This window comes from Gobius niger (genome assembly GCF_951799975.1).
Source record: "Gobius niger genome assembly, chromosome: 1".
Classification (NCBI taxonomy): Eukaryota; Metazoa; Chordata; class Actinopteri; order Gobiiformes; family Gobiidae; genus Gobius; species Gobius niger.
The window spans coordinates 21,404,606-21,422,069 of record NC_136852.1 but is presented as its reverse complement, the minus strand read 5'-3'; the positions used below and the strand labels follow the sequence as shown (position 1 = coordinate 21,422,069).

The 17,464-nt window shown below is 39.8% G+C and overlaps 1 protein-coding gene across 9 annotated transcripts in view; it reads left to right on the top strand.

Moving 5' to 3' along the window:
* The window catches only part of gramd1bb (GRAM domain containing 1Bb), a 65,009-nt gene that overhangs the window by 7,104 nt on the left and 40,441 nt on the right, over positions 1-17,464 (top strand). For all 9 annotated transcript variants that reach the window (XM_079553458.1, XM_079553455.1, XM_079553462.1 and 6 more), the window contains exon 2: positions 14,484-15,477. In XM_079553458.1, the coding sequence (XP_079409584.1) occupies positions 15,074-15,477 (404 nt within the window). In that variant the 5' untranslated portion in view covers positions 14,484-15,073. The remainder of the gene's footprint in view (positions 1-14,483; positions 15,478-17,464) is intronic.

Here is a 17,464-nt window from a genome sequence, read left to right as displayed (position 1 = left end):
ATAGTCCCACCACCGTGTCCTGGGCCTTCCATGCCTGGAACACCTCCCGCGGGAGGCGACCAGGAGGCATCCGGAACAGATGCCCTAGCCACCTCAGCTGGCTCCTTTCGACGTGAAGGAGCAGCGACTCTACTCCGAGCTCCTCCCGGGTGACTGAGCTCCTCACCCGATCTCGGAGGGTGCGCCCAGCCACCCTGCGAAGGAAACTCATTTCGGCTGCCTGTATTCGCGATCTTGTCCTTTCGGTCATTACCCAAATCTCATGACCATAGGTGAGGGTGGGAACGTAGATCGATCGGTAAATCGAGAGCTTTGCCTTCCGACTCAGCTCCCTCTTCACCAGGTGCTAATTTCGTTGTCTAAAATATTAACTAATAATTTTAGTCAAAGTAATATTTTCGTCGACTAAAATATGACTAAATAAAAATGAAAAGAAGAGACACATTTACAGAACTGTTGATTAATGTGCATTGTCCCTTTTCAAATAAATTAATAAAATTAAAATTAAATCATCCAAACTTCCAATGGCAGTTCAGTGCCAAAGGAACAGCTCTTCATGAGGAGAAGCTCCATGAAGCAGAGGACTTAAGGATTAAATACGATCATAATAAATATTATAATTACAAAGTCGGCAAAATTTCTATGCAAATTTGATCGGCTAAATCGCGACTAAAATTAAATACAAGACTAAAACTACATTAAAATATGTTGTCAAAATGAACACTGATTTCAAACGGAGCCTTTCTGTGAGATATGCAATTAGGGCTGTAATGAATGTATCACCTCTATTCCAGGCGTGTGCATCTGTGAACCTGTCATGGGCAACAACCTGCTTTACATGTCAAATGGAGCAGGTAGATCTTAGCATAAATTATGCAAACCATTTATTTCCCTTTTTTTCATGAGCAATCGAAAGCGTCTTATTTAGCATTATTGTTTGCCCTGTAAAGAGAAAATGGCGACCGCGCTATTCCCTGTCAGGAAACTGCTTGCACTGAACTAATGAACAGTTCACGTACTATAGGCTGTTATTCAGATACTCAGTAGTTTTCAGTCAATGGGCATAAAATTGTTTCCTTTTCACAGAAAGTGCTGAACCGACGATTTAAAAATTGTCGCACCTTGGACTGTGACACATGCTGACTCAAATCAGTGTTTTTAAACTGCATCTCTTTTGTCCTCTGCAAGAAAAAGTAACCTGATATTCTCTCAATTAGAAATGCTTTGTTTATTGAAGTATCTGAGAGTAATGGGAAATATGTTAAATAGAAGTGTCTTTTGTTAATGATTGACTCTGGGGGACACATGTAGATGTTGTTATTTTGTTGGGGCTGGTTTAATTAGCCACTTGTAGCTGTTTCCAGATGCCTTCTCACTCCTGACTGTGTCCTTGAATGTCACTGCCGCCTCTCTGCCAAGGCAGTTTAAGATGGAAATGTGCTTCCATAAATAGCTTCTTTCTTACCGCCCCTGCACATTATACGTATATATGGGTTTTCTTCATCTGTTTGCCGACCATTCTAAGCTGTCAGTTATTCACATAGTACAGCAGTAAACAGACATTCTTCCCTTCGGGGGTGTTTATGTGTCTAAAAAGAAGCTGGTTAGACAGTGTAATTCATTGAGCACTTACAGTATGAGCTGGTTAAATTAAAAATGTAAAGTTTATTGAAGCATTTAAGTTATGAGTGTTTTGTACCATTTTAAATCGTTTAAGAGCACTATAACAACAGAGGTGAGTTTGCAACACTTCTATTGAAAAGAAAGTAAATACTTAAAGCAGTACTAAATAACGTGTTTACCTTAATAAATCCTTTTCGTAGTCCCTGTGGGGGTAATACAAGTGTTTATGGGATGATTGGGGGGTCTTTCATCTCCCCCTGGTGTCTCTGGCCAGAAAACCATGTTTTGCAACTTGACTGCCACCGGGCCGGAGCAAGCAATACACACTAATAGAATCACGAAGAAGAAGCGAACATGCTAACGGGCAAAGCTAACTGCGGGTTAGCGTCACTTTAAACAGTATTTACAGCCAAGTTTGAGTGAAAAAAAATATTTCCATTGTATAATTGGATGCACAATATCCCTCTGTCCCTTCGCCTTTTCTGTCAGCGTAGTATTTACTCTCGAAGACAATTAATAAGTAAAAAAATCGTAACATGCTACGACACCTGCAGTTGTGCTTATGGCCTCTAGGGGCAAGAGTTACTTAGTAGTGCTTTAAGCCTTACTCATGAAACTGTCATGTGTTATGTAATCCGAATATAAACTGTCAGTCTATATTCATTTGGGATACTTGCTCCAGACACAATCGGATCTTCCAGTTCAGAAATAGCCGTTCAGGGCTTCTATACATGTAGTGTATATTGACCGAACTATCACCTTAAGTCCCTAACAATTAAAAATCAATCTCCCCCATAGCACAAGTATTCCTGGCATCTGTCTGCAAAGCAACTTTAATGAGCAGCTAACTCATTACCGTACCCCATCAGACGGCATCAGGTCGACACGTGGGCTGGCCTTAGCCTCAAAGGCCTGGTAAAGCTGTAGTACAAGTGCCATTTTGAAAATCCAGCTAATGAATAAAGCCCCAAGGGAACTGCATAAGGACGTGTTGAGGAAAGTCAATGTTGGCATCTGCAGTTATCTATGTGGGAGTTTTGACTTGTGACAAATCGCAGCTTGATTATTTTCAGTTGACTGGCAGAAAAACGAAAGACATAATATGAAGAAACTGAAGTAATGAGGAACATGGTTAGATTGGCACAGAGCTGGCAGGTGTACAAGCACTCGCCAAGCAAAACAAATGTGTTTCTTCATTTGTACTAGAGGTAAAGCTGCCAAAAGGTACGATTTTTAGCTCATTCTTGTGTCAATATGATACTACCCTTCATGCCTTCAATTTTTCCTTTTCCGTGTTTGGGATTATGAGCCGCAGGAATCTGCATATTATCTTGAAAGCAAATACATAAATGAATAAACACATGCATTCATACGTACATAAAACATACAGTCATAAATATTATAGTAAAATCTCAGACAGTTTTCAGAATGAGAAGCCTTCTAAATAATTGTCTTCTGACTGACAACCTGTCAAGTTTGTCAACAAATCACTATATAGCGGAGGTGGGCCCACATGCTTCTTGTGCAGAGGGTTTCTATTATTAAGTACTGGATTTCATGATTGATTTTTATGGATTGTTTTTAAATCTAATCGCAAAGAAAGAAAACTAACCATATTGACACAATCTCTCTTCATCTGGAACCGTAGTCCAAACAATGTAAAATAGCTATTTTATTACACTTTGAATACATCTATTTCTTGTTGTTTTGTTTATGCGAGAGCCTTTGTTGTGTCGACTTTGAAATCTTCTGAGCAACACAAAGACACTGTGTATGAAACAATTTGAAGTTTTGATAAGATCGATTTCCTTTTGTCTGGTGTAACACAGAGTGACACATAAAATAATGTTTTGAAGCATTCATGAAAAAGTAGCATCTTTATCTCCAAAGTTAAGCAAATTGAAGATGCAATGTCAAACACAAGGCTGCAAAATCAATCGCAACTGAGCTCTTTTACTGTGGCTTTCTTGACACCACACACAGCCCATACACAAACACTGGATGCCATCATTCTAATGTGCATCTCTATATTGTTTTTTAGAAATAAAATCCAAAACAAAATTACAATGAAAATCTTCCAGTCCTACAGTAAACAACATATTGCTGTTTTTCCTGAGTGTGGCTTTTGTCATTCACACATTTATCCCTGAATATTCCCACACACAGAGACGGCTCAGTCACACATATTGTGGAAAAAAGCACCCGCAGATGCACAAGTCTGGTAGAAACAGTGACAAACAACTAAGAAAAGCCATCTTTGTTTTAGAATCACATGTTAGACAGAGTGTATCTCATAAAATTGCATTGTGAGCCCCAGCTGGTTCAACTATTATTGTCAGAATACAGCTAGATTTTTTGTCGGTGTCTTAGGGATTTTTCAAAAGTGCCCCCACTGCAATAGATGAGCCAAATGTGCCATGTTGTGTTAGCTTTGCTTCCACAACTGCTGCATGTGATGGATGGCTCTGTTTTGTAGTTTGTTGAGGATTGCGCTGGAGCCCTACCAATTAGCATACATCTTAACAGCATGTGCCAATGAAATGTCACATTGAGCTGAACAGTTTTCCACGAGACCCAAATAAATACAGTCATTTTACAAGACAAATCAACTGTGAAAATAAACATGTCCTCATAAAAAAGGCAAAATGCATAAACAGAAGCCAAATTTATGATGCCAGGAACAAGTTGTAACTCTAGTGCTTGTCATCACAATTAAAACTTAATTATGCAGATTGATCAACAAGAATGTCTAGCAGAATAAATTTGCAGGAGAAATCGAGTACGATACAATTATCGTTCGGTTTTATATGGTCTTTATTTTTGCACAAATAGAAGAGCAATTAGGAGACAAGCATTATTATAGTCACGGAATAGCCAAATAATGTATTGTAATAATTTTGTCATTTTGTCTGGCATATTGAACACAAATGCACACACAGACAAGACAGTGTGCACTGGCTGGAGCTGGGATTGAACTGCCAATCTTCAGATCTGTGGACAAACCGTTGTCACCCATCTATCATAAGGATAATGATATTATGTATGGTATTTTTCTGATCAAGTATGGAATGTGTCATAGAGCTGATTCCTCATATGGAGTTTGCCGCATAGTGAAAGATTCTTGTTTTGAGTTATGGCAGGGATGTGGGGGAGTGGAGAGGACCAACAAGTCGTCTGGGTCATCTGCCAGCAGCTAAAGATGAATGCCATGTTGCAGCAATTACTTCAGCAAGTGCACATGTGGTTCCAGGCTCACACACTGTCCAATGTTCACCAATGAGTGACTACTAAACATACATTTTCTTCAGGCAGCGGGTCAAGTTCTTGAATGGATGCTATATTTACTCAGTAGTGCTATAACAAAAGCTATATTTATTACTGTTTTATATAGATAGAATAATTTCACCCATGATTATACTGTAATAAATTTGAGGGATATTTTTTTAATATTGATATTTTGTGAAATGATTTGTCCTCAATAGGTCCCAGTCATGTTTTAGAATGTGATAATGTGATAATGTCAGGTGGAGGGCAGGGGCTAATACAACTCTATGGGAGAAATACAGTTTTTGCAAAAAAAAAAAAATGTTTTTCCTCATCAGTGTTTGATAGTGATTGGATCCACAAACCTGACACATTATTATTTTTATGGCTGAAAGTCCTTTCTACTGACCAACATCACGCTCATGTTTTTGAATATTGTCCCCTCTTTTGGATGCTTTTATGAGGACATAATGAGACGATGAACTTTGACACAGTTTTTGTTTCATGATTCTTCCAGTAATGACTGAGATATCAACCAAAAACTAAGACAAAACAATCTGCAGTTCACCAGTTACCATAGTTACCGCCATAGAGCTTTCAGTTGCCCTCCACCTCAGTTTTAAACTATAGGCTCTTAAGGATGTGGTGATGTCACGTCAATGCAACCTTTATCTGCCTTCAGTGAGTACTTCTGCTAGTAGTGATACTACAGCCCATTAAAATCGTCCCGCTGTGATTTACTTTACTTTCTGCCTTGAGTCATTGTCACGGAGCCATTCTGTGTGTAATTGGAGTCTTATCAAACAGTTGCTATTTCCGGCCGGGTCCTGAGGTTGGAGAAAGGGACAGTGGTTCTCATTGTTACCACAGCTACCAAATACCAAGCACTGTAGAAAGAAATCTTCTTTGTGATAGTGGCATTTTTATTTAAACAAACTTGTGCGCTGACATCGCTGGTAAGAAGTTTAAAGCTACAGTCCCCCGGCAGTCTCTGATATACTTTGTACTAATACCACAAAGTGAATCCTTTATTGTGGGAGCCTGCCTGACTTACAGTTAATCAAAGTGAAGAAACTGCACTGAATTCACCCTCGCTTTGTGAGCTTAACATAGCAATTTGTGTAAGTCTACATTGTTTATCATATTGATTTGATTCGGTTTCTTAATTTTTTTATTATCTGTCTTTCGTCTGCAACTTTCTGCCCCTTTTAGATTCATAAAAGGATGCTTTGTTCCCGATTTCCACTGAAATCGAGTGGCTTTAGACAGCAGCCGTTTGCACGAAGCGTGCACAGTGAGCCACAGTTAAAAATGCACCGGCCCAGACTGACAGAAGACACGCTGCCCACTGTGACCTTTAACTCTTTGTTCCCAATGAGAGAGAAAAGACCACGCTTCATGATCTGTGCTATAACTGTCTCCTTATGAAACAAATTACAAAGTTGAAAGTCAAAAAAGCAGATTGTGGCCTCCCTTTTGATTTAAATGATTAATGTAAAACTTTATAGAGGTTTCAAAGTCATAACTGGAGGTTACTTGACAATCAGATTTAGATGGCAACTTTCAAAACCTCGACTTCAATGGACAACTCCTGGATGACTGATAGCCACACCAACAGACTCATTACCCTTATCATTAAGATACATTGAGATTGATTTGTATCGATGCAGTTATATATCTTCAAGTTTGAAGTGTAAAGGTTAACCTTAATATGCATTATCTCTTCATGTTTGTCTTTTAAACATTCGATTGCAAGAAGCCATTACATTCAACGCAGTTTGTCATAAAAATGAAGTCTTCAATAACCTATTAGGCTTACACAACTAATTTCCTCATTGTATGACATTAGACATACTAATCTGCATTGGTCCCCTATTTCCATATGTCAATGTTTTCAGACAAAAGTGGGTGTAAATAACACTGTTTATAACTGTCGACAATTATAGCCATCTATAGAGGTCATTTATTCTTATCTAATCTGTCTCTTTTCATTGCATAATTTTATATTAACACACCATTTTATGTTAATACACCATTCTTAAATAAACATTAACCCTAAGTATTATTTTTGCGCTAATAGGCAAAAGGGTGATGTTTAATGTGTGTGGATGTGTGTGTAGGGCTGCATGTTCGACAGCAGTATTAAAAAAAGCTTGTTTGGCATTATACTGATGTAAAATGTGATGTCGACCAATGCTTTATCTTCTCTAGCTCACAACCTTTCCTCATAATGTTGCCATCAGGGTGAAAAGGAGGCCACAGAGTGAGCAGGTGCAACATCACAGACTCTGATCTCTGTGGGTGCAAAACCTCTGGGAGGCAGCTTTATAGGGCATCCAAGTACACAGACATAATGGTTTCAACAGTTTAGCTCGCGTTGGGTTAATTACTTTTTTTATAGGGGCCTGAGTGTACTTGGAATTTCTTTATGGAATTTCCTCTTGCCATAGGCCGTTTAATATGGAACGCGTAATAAGCCAAGGTGCGAGCCACCATTGCGTTAAGTGGTGGAAAGAGTTAACACAAGACTGGTCATGAGTGTCGGACGGACACTGATAGGTCACTGCTCAATGGTCTGCTATCGCCGCCTCTCATCCGTGAACAACGCGCTCAGAGTCAAATCCCGCCCACAACACACACGCGGCGGCGTGCACAGATTATACAGCAGCATCTCTCGGTCCCTGCACCACCTTCTGCTTGACGGCATGGATGGTTAGCGTGCGTAAAGTTCCATGTCGACCTCGGAGTTTTAAACGAGGGACGATCCGGAGAGCGGAAGTTTGAGGAGGTAAGAAGACCGTGTCTATGTCAGATGAAAGTTGTCAGAAAGCGGCAGTCCCAGTGCGTACTTCCATTTGACACAAGTTGCTTTGTTGAGATCTGCCACACGAGGCACATTCCAAGCTTTCTTTGCTGAAGTGAAAGTTTTCTTTTCTGGCTTAACTTCACAGATATGCATTTCATTTGATCGTGTTGCTTTGGCCCAAGCCTTTTTATGGCAAACGTGTTTCCTTTGTATTTGTACTTGTCGTGACTGTACAGTCTATGTAACAAAACTACAGTACAATCATAAGCCTATTATTATAGCATCTCCTGTCTCATGAAGCAGCCATAGCTCAATGCTTTCTAGAAGGGCGCACTTGTGGTCAAATGGACGAGGCCTGTTGGTTTCATAGATAGCTTCATAAATAATAGCAGTTGGCTCTACTCACTTTGTCTGTTTACTTTGGTTCCTTTGAAATCTATACGTTTAGTCACACTGAGCATACACCTGTCTATTTAGGTATGAATTGCTGTTTTTGTTTTGACCAATGATTACAACCAAATGTTGCAAATACGTATTTAAGAGTTTGGGGGGAAAAATAAATAAATAAAAAATAAAATCACATTCTGTCAATATAAAGATTAAGTCCAAAATACAGAGAATTAAAGCAATAGCCTAAACACGCTTCTGGTCATAAGTGCAGACACATCGCTTGAGTAGTTTCTAGAGGTATTAGATATAGCTGAAGCCTACAGGTATTGTGTATTTGGAATTGAATATGTCAGTATAAAGTAACTATAGTGCCTTTTACCATGCAGTCATTTTATTGTGTTGAAGTTGCTCTTACTTGTGGCAGCTGTGGTTACCACTCGACGAGACTTCCTGAATGAGCCCACTTTGAATGCACCTCACACCCTCTCTCAGCCTGCGCGCTGTCGAGTCTGATGGCCTGGGAAAATGTCTCGTACCCCACAGGAAATGACAGGTCATGAACAGGCCATGCTGATTCTTAGATGTTCCTCTGTCATAAACATCTCTGCTGTTCTTTGAAATTATTTCTGTTCATAGGAATATGAGAGATAGAGAGTTGATACATTTCAGTTACTGGGCCAGAGTGTCCCAGCAAATTGTGTAAACCGTCCACAAAAGACATGAATATGGTAAATGTCTGGGGCGACAGTGGCACAGATGGTAGAGAGGGTCGTCTCATGATCGGAAGGTCCGGGGTTCGAATCCCACCTCCTGAAAGTGCACATTGTCGTTGTGTCCTTGGGCAAGACACTTCACCCACATTACCCCCAGTGTCTGCGTACATTGGTGTATGAATGAGAGTATGAATGGGTGAGTGGATCCTTGCTGTAAAGCGCTTTGAGTGCCTAATGTAGGTGGAAAAGCGCTATATAAGTTGAGACCATTTACCATTACATGAATATGAAGGCTATACAGTTAATAACAATTGAACAGAAATTGCCATTTAAATAATTGCAAGTTTCTAATTTGCTATGGCTATATAATTTAGGTCACATCATGTCTTCTCTACAACCAATAAAATATGTCTTCTCCATGGGGTCGTTTTAAAGCAGTACTAAGTAACTTGTTTACCTTTATAAATCCTTTTCATAGTCCCTTCTGGGGGTAATACAAGTGTTAATGGGATGATTGGGGGGTCTTTCTTCTCCCCCGGTGTCTCTGGCCAGAAAACCACACTTGCAGCTTTCCTGCACTGGGTTGGAGTCACCAATACACACTAATAGAATCACGAAGAAGAAGCTAACAGGCTAAAACAGTATTTACAGCCAAGTTTGAGTGAAAAAAAAATATCTCCATAGTGTAATTGGATTTACAATGTAACTAACTCCCTTTGTCTTTTCTGTCAGCGCAGTATTTACTCTCACGGACAAGTAATGAGTAAAAAAACATAACATGCTACGACACTTGCAGTGGCGCTTATGGCAATTTTTTTTTTTATAAAACTCTCCAGCCCCAGCCAGACATGCATTGCACTGTGCACAAAACTATCTTATCTGTTTAGACCTAATACTGTATGTCAGTGGGTGCTGAATGAACACGTTTTATCTCACCAGTCATATTTGAACTATTCATAGAAATGATGATGAGATGAGATGAATCGATTACGTTTAAATGCCTCTCCTTGTATTGAGCAGATGTCTAATGCAACAGCTCCAAATGCTTGTACAGTGTGTCTTTTTCAGAGATGCGCCTGGTTTCCATAGTGTAATGATCCTATTTTTAGCTGACAGGGTATCTAAATAAGAGATGAAAGCCTGGTTTTTGATCACTACGGCAAATCTCTATAGACTTGGACCAAAGAAAAGGAGACACGACGTGAGGACGCTGGGATGTAGCATGAGCTGTGAGCTGTGATTAAAATAACATAATGCCATTGTGGCTACATTGGAGTCTCTGGGAACTCTGGGGACCGCCTTCAGAGTAGCTTTGTAGCTCTCTACCCGGAAGCTTAGTGTAACATTTTCACGATGAGTCATTACATTCAGGGCATTTTGAGCCTAATTGCATTCGTAGCTCTCGATTGACAGTCAAAGAAAGAGGCATAAGCAGTACACCGTGTTCCCGATGCTTTTTTTACAAAGGGGGCTTCACCGGATCAAGTCCAGTAAAAAGTTGTATTCAGCGTATTGTTACTGCCAAGAATTGTAAGTACAAGTAAGAGAACCAGTGTTGCATAACTTTGGTAAATAACAAGCAAAACAATTCATTCAGATTTCAACAAGTATAGTGTTTGTGATTTAGGTTTTAAAATTGAAAATCAGTTCACAGAGGATATTTTTTAACCACCTTAACCCTCGCCTTAACCAAGCGCAAAAAAAGGTGGCAAAAGAGCGACACAAACGCACCGAAAAAGCAACAATAACACAATAAAGAAGCGACAAAAACACATGACTAAAGAGTGATGAAAAAGCAACAAAAAAAGTAATGAAAAGGTGATGAAAAAAGACAGGAACACATCAAAAACACTTCCAAAATGTGACAAAAACACAATTATAGATAAATGAAAAAGCAACAAAAAGATCAACCAGACAGCCATTAAACAGTGACAAAAAGATGATAACAATGTGATTGACCAAAACACGATCACAAAACTATGAAAACATGACGGATGAAAAATAATAATTTACATGACTTCACATTGATTTCGATACCTTCAAAATAAAGTGATTAAAGTTGGGGATAAAAATGTATGTGGTAAAAAATAAAGCCTTTATTCAACACCAAAAATGGGGGGATAGGTAAAGTGTGGTGAAAGTTCTTACATGAACTTTGAATTCTTTGCTTCAGTGTCATTTCTTTGCACATTTTTCTGCACCAGCACTGGCATAATGACATACAGATGTCCCGAAGTGCACCACCATGCGCTCCTGCATGAGTGTGTAATTGCTCAATGGTGAGGACTTGATATTGGCTTTAGTATGGACACACTTCAGAGCACAGCCTCTGTGCTCTTTTGTAAGAGATGTTATGTAAAGATGTTCTTCAACCTCATTTGGGAAAAGGTTCTTCGTCAGACTTTGCTGTAGAAGAACACTGGCATAACGTTGTAGTGAGAGGATGTCATCATGAGCGGCTCTGCTATGCTTTAATGAAAATGTTCAGCCAGTGCAGTGTTGATCCGTAATCTCGTAGTGTTTTATGTTTTATGTTGTGATTGCCTTCACGTTTTTCTGGTAAATTCGCACTATTGTCAATTAAGAGCTTCCTTGAATAGAGAAATAGTCTATATGCAATTCATACAGTTCCTGCTATCTTCACATTTTGTATGTTAATGGATCAACTCAGAAACCTACAATGATCATAAATCGTACTTTTACGTAATCGTAAAGTATTATTATTAGATCAGGGTACCATTCACTTTTTTTTATACCGGTACTTTACTTGGTTTTTGATACCAATCCCTGAACGATCTATCTATACTAAAATATTTGTTATATAGAACCAGAAAACAGAACTATACTGGTAATTGAATCCATAAAACACTATTTTACACTATTTTAAATTTGCATCATATTTTTGAGCTGAAACAACCAAGTCACCTCCTTTAATGCTGTCCTTGGACCAACAGCATCAAAATCTAAAGTAGGATTTTTTTTTACCTGCATGTGATACTTTTATTTATTGAGGAAAAAATATAATATGCCGCTGAAGCCAGTATTATAGGATGCATTTGCCTAATCAGAGCATTTGGCGGTGCATGTATTATCATCAGCGTTGGTTTAATCACACTTTGCATGCCTCTGTAATCTGCCCTGGTCTCTGACATTGCATTGGCGGGGACACAGTGCTAAGAATAGAGAGGCACAAAACAATTGGGCTGAACTTTGATGGCCAGCAAAGTGTAATCACATGGCGTTTATGTGCTGCATGGCTGTTTCTACTGAGGGGAAGTAACACAAAAGCCTCTAAAATTGATATATTTTTTGTTTCAGTTTGAGTTAAGGCATCTGTAATTCACTGCACTTATGGAGTAGTTTTTTTCACACATTAATTTTAGTGCTAGTGTCTTTATGCAGTTGTTGCCACTCATAAAACCTTTTACTACTGGTTAAGTGTGGCCCTGTTGAATGATTTACATGATGTCTGATATCAAACTGCTTTCGGTCCTTGGTCAGGTTTGATGTATCTATCATTAATCATCAATAACTGAAAACAATGGATGAGCAATTTCCTGGTATCGGGGCATATTATAGACATTTTGTAACTGGCTCTTGCTCTCCCTGCGCGTCAGCTGTATCAGCAAAGCTCCACTGTGGTGGGTCCATCTGTTGACTCCACTTATGTATAAGCATGGCAAAGAGCAAGAGGCACACTCAATGGCCTGACCATCAGGGCCCTCCTGCTGCAGGCAGTATTTTGCATTCTCCTCCTACACAGTGCAGGTGTATCAACACGCCCCCCGGCTACACAGTTGAGAATTACTGCTGTTTTAAAATTCATGAGAATGGGACAGTCACCATGTTTTATTCTGTCAGTACATGCACATATTCTACCACTCAAAAATACATGCACATAGGCTCAGCCATGATCTCCCCATTCACCGGATTTGTGCGCATTGCCATGCTCTGACCGGGGGCTAAGCAAAATGTGTAAAACTGTAACCAGAAACTGTGTCTAGACTTAATTAATGCATGATTTTTCTGCATCTACCTACCACGTTTGCAAGAGCGTGTATTATTTATGTCAAGATGAAACACCCTGGCTAATTTAAGTATCCCCTGGCTAAGATGTCTTACAACCAATAGTTACAGTTAAGTTCAGTGACTTAAAGGTAGAAATTACTTATGTTCATATTGCTGTGATATATAGCGAGGGCTGGAAAAAATATCCCCTCACATTGTTCAGTCTTGTGAGGTCTTCTTTTTTTTTTTTTGTCAAAACACACAAACATAGAATTTCCTGAAACCCATCATGAACATTGAAAAGATGATTAAAAATGCTTATACAAAAGACAAACCAAAATAGCTTACACACAGAAAAAAAAAAAAATCAGTTTACCCCTCCAAACTTCAAAAACGGTGCAATTACTGCCACTTTGGCAGTAAACCCGACTATTACAAAGCCTCATGATGATGATGATTGAGATAACTATGTCGATTAAATTTTAATAAACTGCACAGGCCTGTGATATCAGTGGCATCTGTGTGGTAGCTTTTTTACTGACACAGTTTTCATTAGCTTCATATTTATTTCAGGATTAAGTCAATTTAAAACTGATTCAAAAAAGTCAAAGTCACTTATGTGAATGTTTGCTGCATTTTACTTACTTGTGCATAAGGTTCTTGTAATTTTACTCACACTTTAACAAGCTTTTGAATGAAAGCAGCTGGGCCTTTACAATGACTTCTATTGCACTGATAATAATGTTTGAATAGTCCTTGTTATGTACAGAGTCAACAGCTAAGATTACAGTAAAGCCATATGAATAATAACAGTGCTTTCCCAACTCATGTGTTAAGCAATCGAGGAGAATTAACACTCAATCTGCTTGAATATGGCTTGTGAACCTCCTGCCAGGATTATTTGCCTGAGTGTCCTCTGTTGTGTGCTTGAGTGTCAAATCCCATTTTTATTAAGTCCCTGGATCATCCTCAAGATCAAACCCTTTTTTCAGAGTGTCTTTTTAAGTTGGCGCTTCTCTCCTGACACTGTGGCTGCTGTCCAATTTCATTACAGTTTGGCCTCTATTTTGACTCTGTTTTAGTGGCACAATATATAACTCGCACACGGCTCGGTGCTCCTGTCGCTAGAAATCATGTGTGCCCTAAAATCCTTGTTTTGGGAATTTATTTATTTGGAATTTTGTAAATTGAAAATATAATTGGTGTCTTCAAAAACATGTAGGAGGCCTATTCAGTAAGAACTTGAGGAAAACACTAGTAATTATTGTGTAAGTATATTGTGGTGTAGTATGATAGAATGGAATAGGTTTCAAGTTCTTCCACCATCTCTGCTAAGTACACTGTATAACACAGAACATTACTTTGTCTAGAAAGGAGTGTGTTGTCAAAGTATTTGAAGACTTTGAGACCAAATTTGCTATTTATTGATGACAAGCTGGTGAGGGGTGGTGAACTAGATCGTGAGAGGTTGAGATTTTGTTTGTTTCTCATCAGTTACTCTTGTTCTCATTGATTAGTTGAATCTGTTGTGGGCGACGTTCGTGTCTGTGTGCATGCAATCTCCTGCTTTCTTCTACTTTCTTCATCTTGTGTGCCTGTGTTTATAACTTCATCATCACTAGCCTTGCTTGAACCTTGCAAAAAAAGACAAAAAACTATCACCTCCCTCTAACCTTTAGGTAGCAACTTCAGCTGGACAAGAGCACCTTGGCAAGCAACCAACACAGACCAACTTGCAGACCAAGTGTGGACAACAACAGCCTCCCAGCACTCCACGCTTCATCCTCATCAATATTTAACAGCGTAGTCGCTAGTGCCTTGTCTTTGTAGTGTTAGCATTAGCGGCTAAGGTAACAGCCTGGACAGTTAGCGTGGACAATGTGTGAGCGGGTGTAACTTGGCCTGGGCAGACTCAAGGGAGGACCAGTGCAGGAGTTAGGTTACAGGCCCGTATACATGTTTCATCTGGTCGTCTCTCAGTACAGAAGACCCCTTGTTATCTCAACCAGCGCTTCTACAGACACCTTTTACAGTCTGTCAGTGGGCAACAGTCAAGAGGCACATCAACAAACAAGGGGAGAACTGCTGAAAGACACAAGACTTGAGGATTCCAGCTTTTTGCTCGGACTGTTTTATTTCTATCTTGATACGTTGGAGCTAACCCAAGATTCTACGCTTCTTTTGAACATTTTTAAGTAACCCAGCCTCAAGCTGTATTCTCTCAAGTATTGTAACACGGGCTGCTTGGAGGCTGCATACAGCTGGAATCATGAATGACACTCCAAAGCCTCCTCTCCTCCAGGTGAGCGTCCCATCCGATGCCCCGGCCTACTCTGACGGGGGGAGTACAGCGGTGTCCGATGGCTGCATCCACTCCAGCTCCTCCACCCCGACCCTGCGTCGCAAACGTTTCAAAATGCGGCGGATGAGAAATGTGCCCAGCGAAGCTGATAGGGCGCGCTCAGCCAAAAATCACCTTACAGCCCGATCCCATTCAGGTTCAAAGGAGTACCTACAATTGCCGTCCATAGAAATTACCCCATCCAGTGATGAGGACGTGCCATCGTCCTGGTCACGCTGCTCTACGCCCAGCGCCTCCCCGAGACGAAAGAGGTTCCTGTTGAGGAAGTGGCTGAAGGTCAGAGAGAAGAAAGAGCAAGGGAGTGAGAGCAGGTTGGTATAAGTACTCACCCATTCATTTCAATCCCCCAATGTCTTTTCCTTTACCTTCATGCTGCTTCAAATCCCTCCCCTGCACTAACCTGTTCTGTTACTGTAGCTCCAGCCCCATGTGTGCATTTAAAGTACTGGGCCAAAGTCTTGTGCTTTTGCTGAAAAACGAATTAAGCTTGTTTATCATCCTTAATTAAACGAGAAACAAGGACCATACTTCAACATGTATCGGTCTTTGAAGAAAGCAATAACAGATTAACATGACCATAATAGCAGCCAAGTCATTAAAAATATGACTGTAAGTTTGACCATTAGTTCATTTGTTTATTTTGATTATTTTCAGTTTTTTGTATGTGTGTGTGATTTATTATGCCTGTAGCCTGTAGTAGTTTTAATGTATTTAGGTCAGGACACAATGCTGTTAAGGTCAGCCGATTGTGTGTAGTGCCAAAGGAAAGGTCGTGGTGCACAGAATCAATATGTTTCCTGTGGTGCAGAAGGACTGCAATCAGTGATATGTGAGAAAGGTCACAGGGTCAATACGGCTCTTAGGTGCTCAGGAGATAAGACTCGTCACTTGGCTGTTGAATGAAGAGCACAACAGAGGCCTGTCACAAGGATTTCTTGAAACGTTAATCCTTAGTAAAACTTAATTTCTCTTGTGTGCCTATGAAGAGGCAGCTTCGGAGCTATACTTGTGGCATTTTATTCAACAACTGCTTGATGATTCAAATTTGATTGGCAGAACAATTCACATTTAACACGTTGAATTCACTTTGCAGTCATTTAGGGTAATGGAGTACTTGTTTTGCCCTTCTGGAAGGAAACTGCTTATAGTTCAGTATTCTGTGTAACTTGTATATCATTAAACAATTAGAGAGACAGTGAGTTATACATTTTGTTGCATTCCTCTTCGGACATGTTGGACACTGCTGCTTAATTCTGAATATTTCAGTCTAATTTCAAGATATATACTAGATTATAGTGAAATATAGCATTATTCATCATTAAAAGCTGGCTAGTAGCTATCCCTTTCAGCTTATACTCTAATGTATCCAGCGTGTTTTGTGACATTGAAAGTGTGACAGCACCTTCTCAGTCTACACTTTGCCACTGAAGAAGGTTAGAAAAGCTAGATGAATGCAATGTTCTGATTTGTATTCACCCTCTGCTTCTGCAAGTGTCCATGTGCCTTTGGATGTTCTTCGTACTTGTAATTTTATGAATTTATACAAGGTTGATGAAAGTACCTACTATATTTCCAACTCACGTCAGAATCTTCAAAGATTTTAAGTGGGTGAAAGCTTTAGCATTTGATTAAGTTGTTTACTGATGCTGCTCCAAGTCTGATATCCGGGATACTATGATACAAGGCATTCCACTTTAGAATACCAGTTGCCAACTACACTTCATGCATTACATTTTTATTATTACTCTAAGGAAAAGTTCTGTGATGAAAACTTCAATAAGTCAAGCATCGGAGAGCAGAAAATGTAAAGAGTAATCTTGAGTGAGTTCTGAAACTGTAATGCAAATATCCCGGGATCTCACCGTAAGTTAAGCCTTGTTTAAAAGTATTATTATACAAATTCCAGTTGGAAAACATTCAGGGCCTGATCTTCCGCCTGGCGCAGCAACAGCGTTAGTGCAGAAGAGAGTGACATCTTGCACGCAAACAAAAGGTGGGCCGGTGCTTCGCGTGGCCAGGGCGCAGGGGGTGTGGCTTAGACAGAAAGGGTCGACCGAGGCGTGGTGTGACTGGAACAAGCACTTGTTGCTTCTTCCCCTTTTCTCTGCTCATCTTTACATTAACATCGCGTGCACTCTCATGTAGCTACTTCCTTCAGCCTTTTGCAGGACAAACGACAAACTTTATTCCACTGTGACTTAAACATTGGTCATGTCCTGAGAGAAAGAGAGTGGCGCTCTTCAATACCGGTGGAGCAGGAAGACTTGAAGGAAACTGTGTCCTGCTGGATCAGAATAA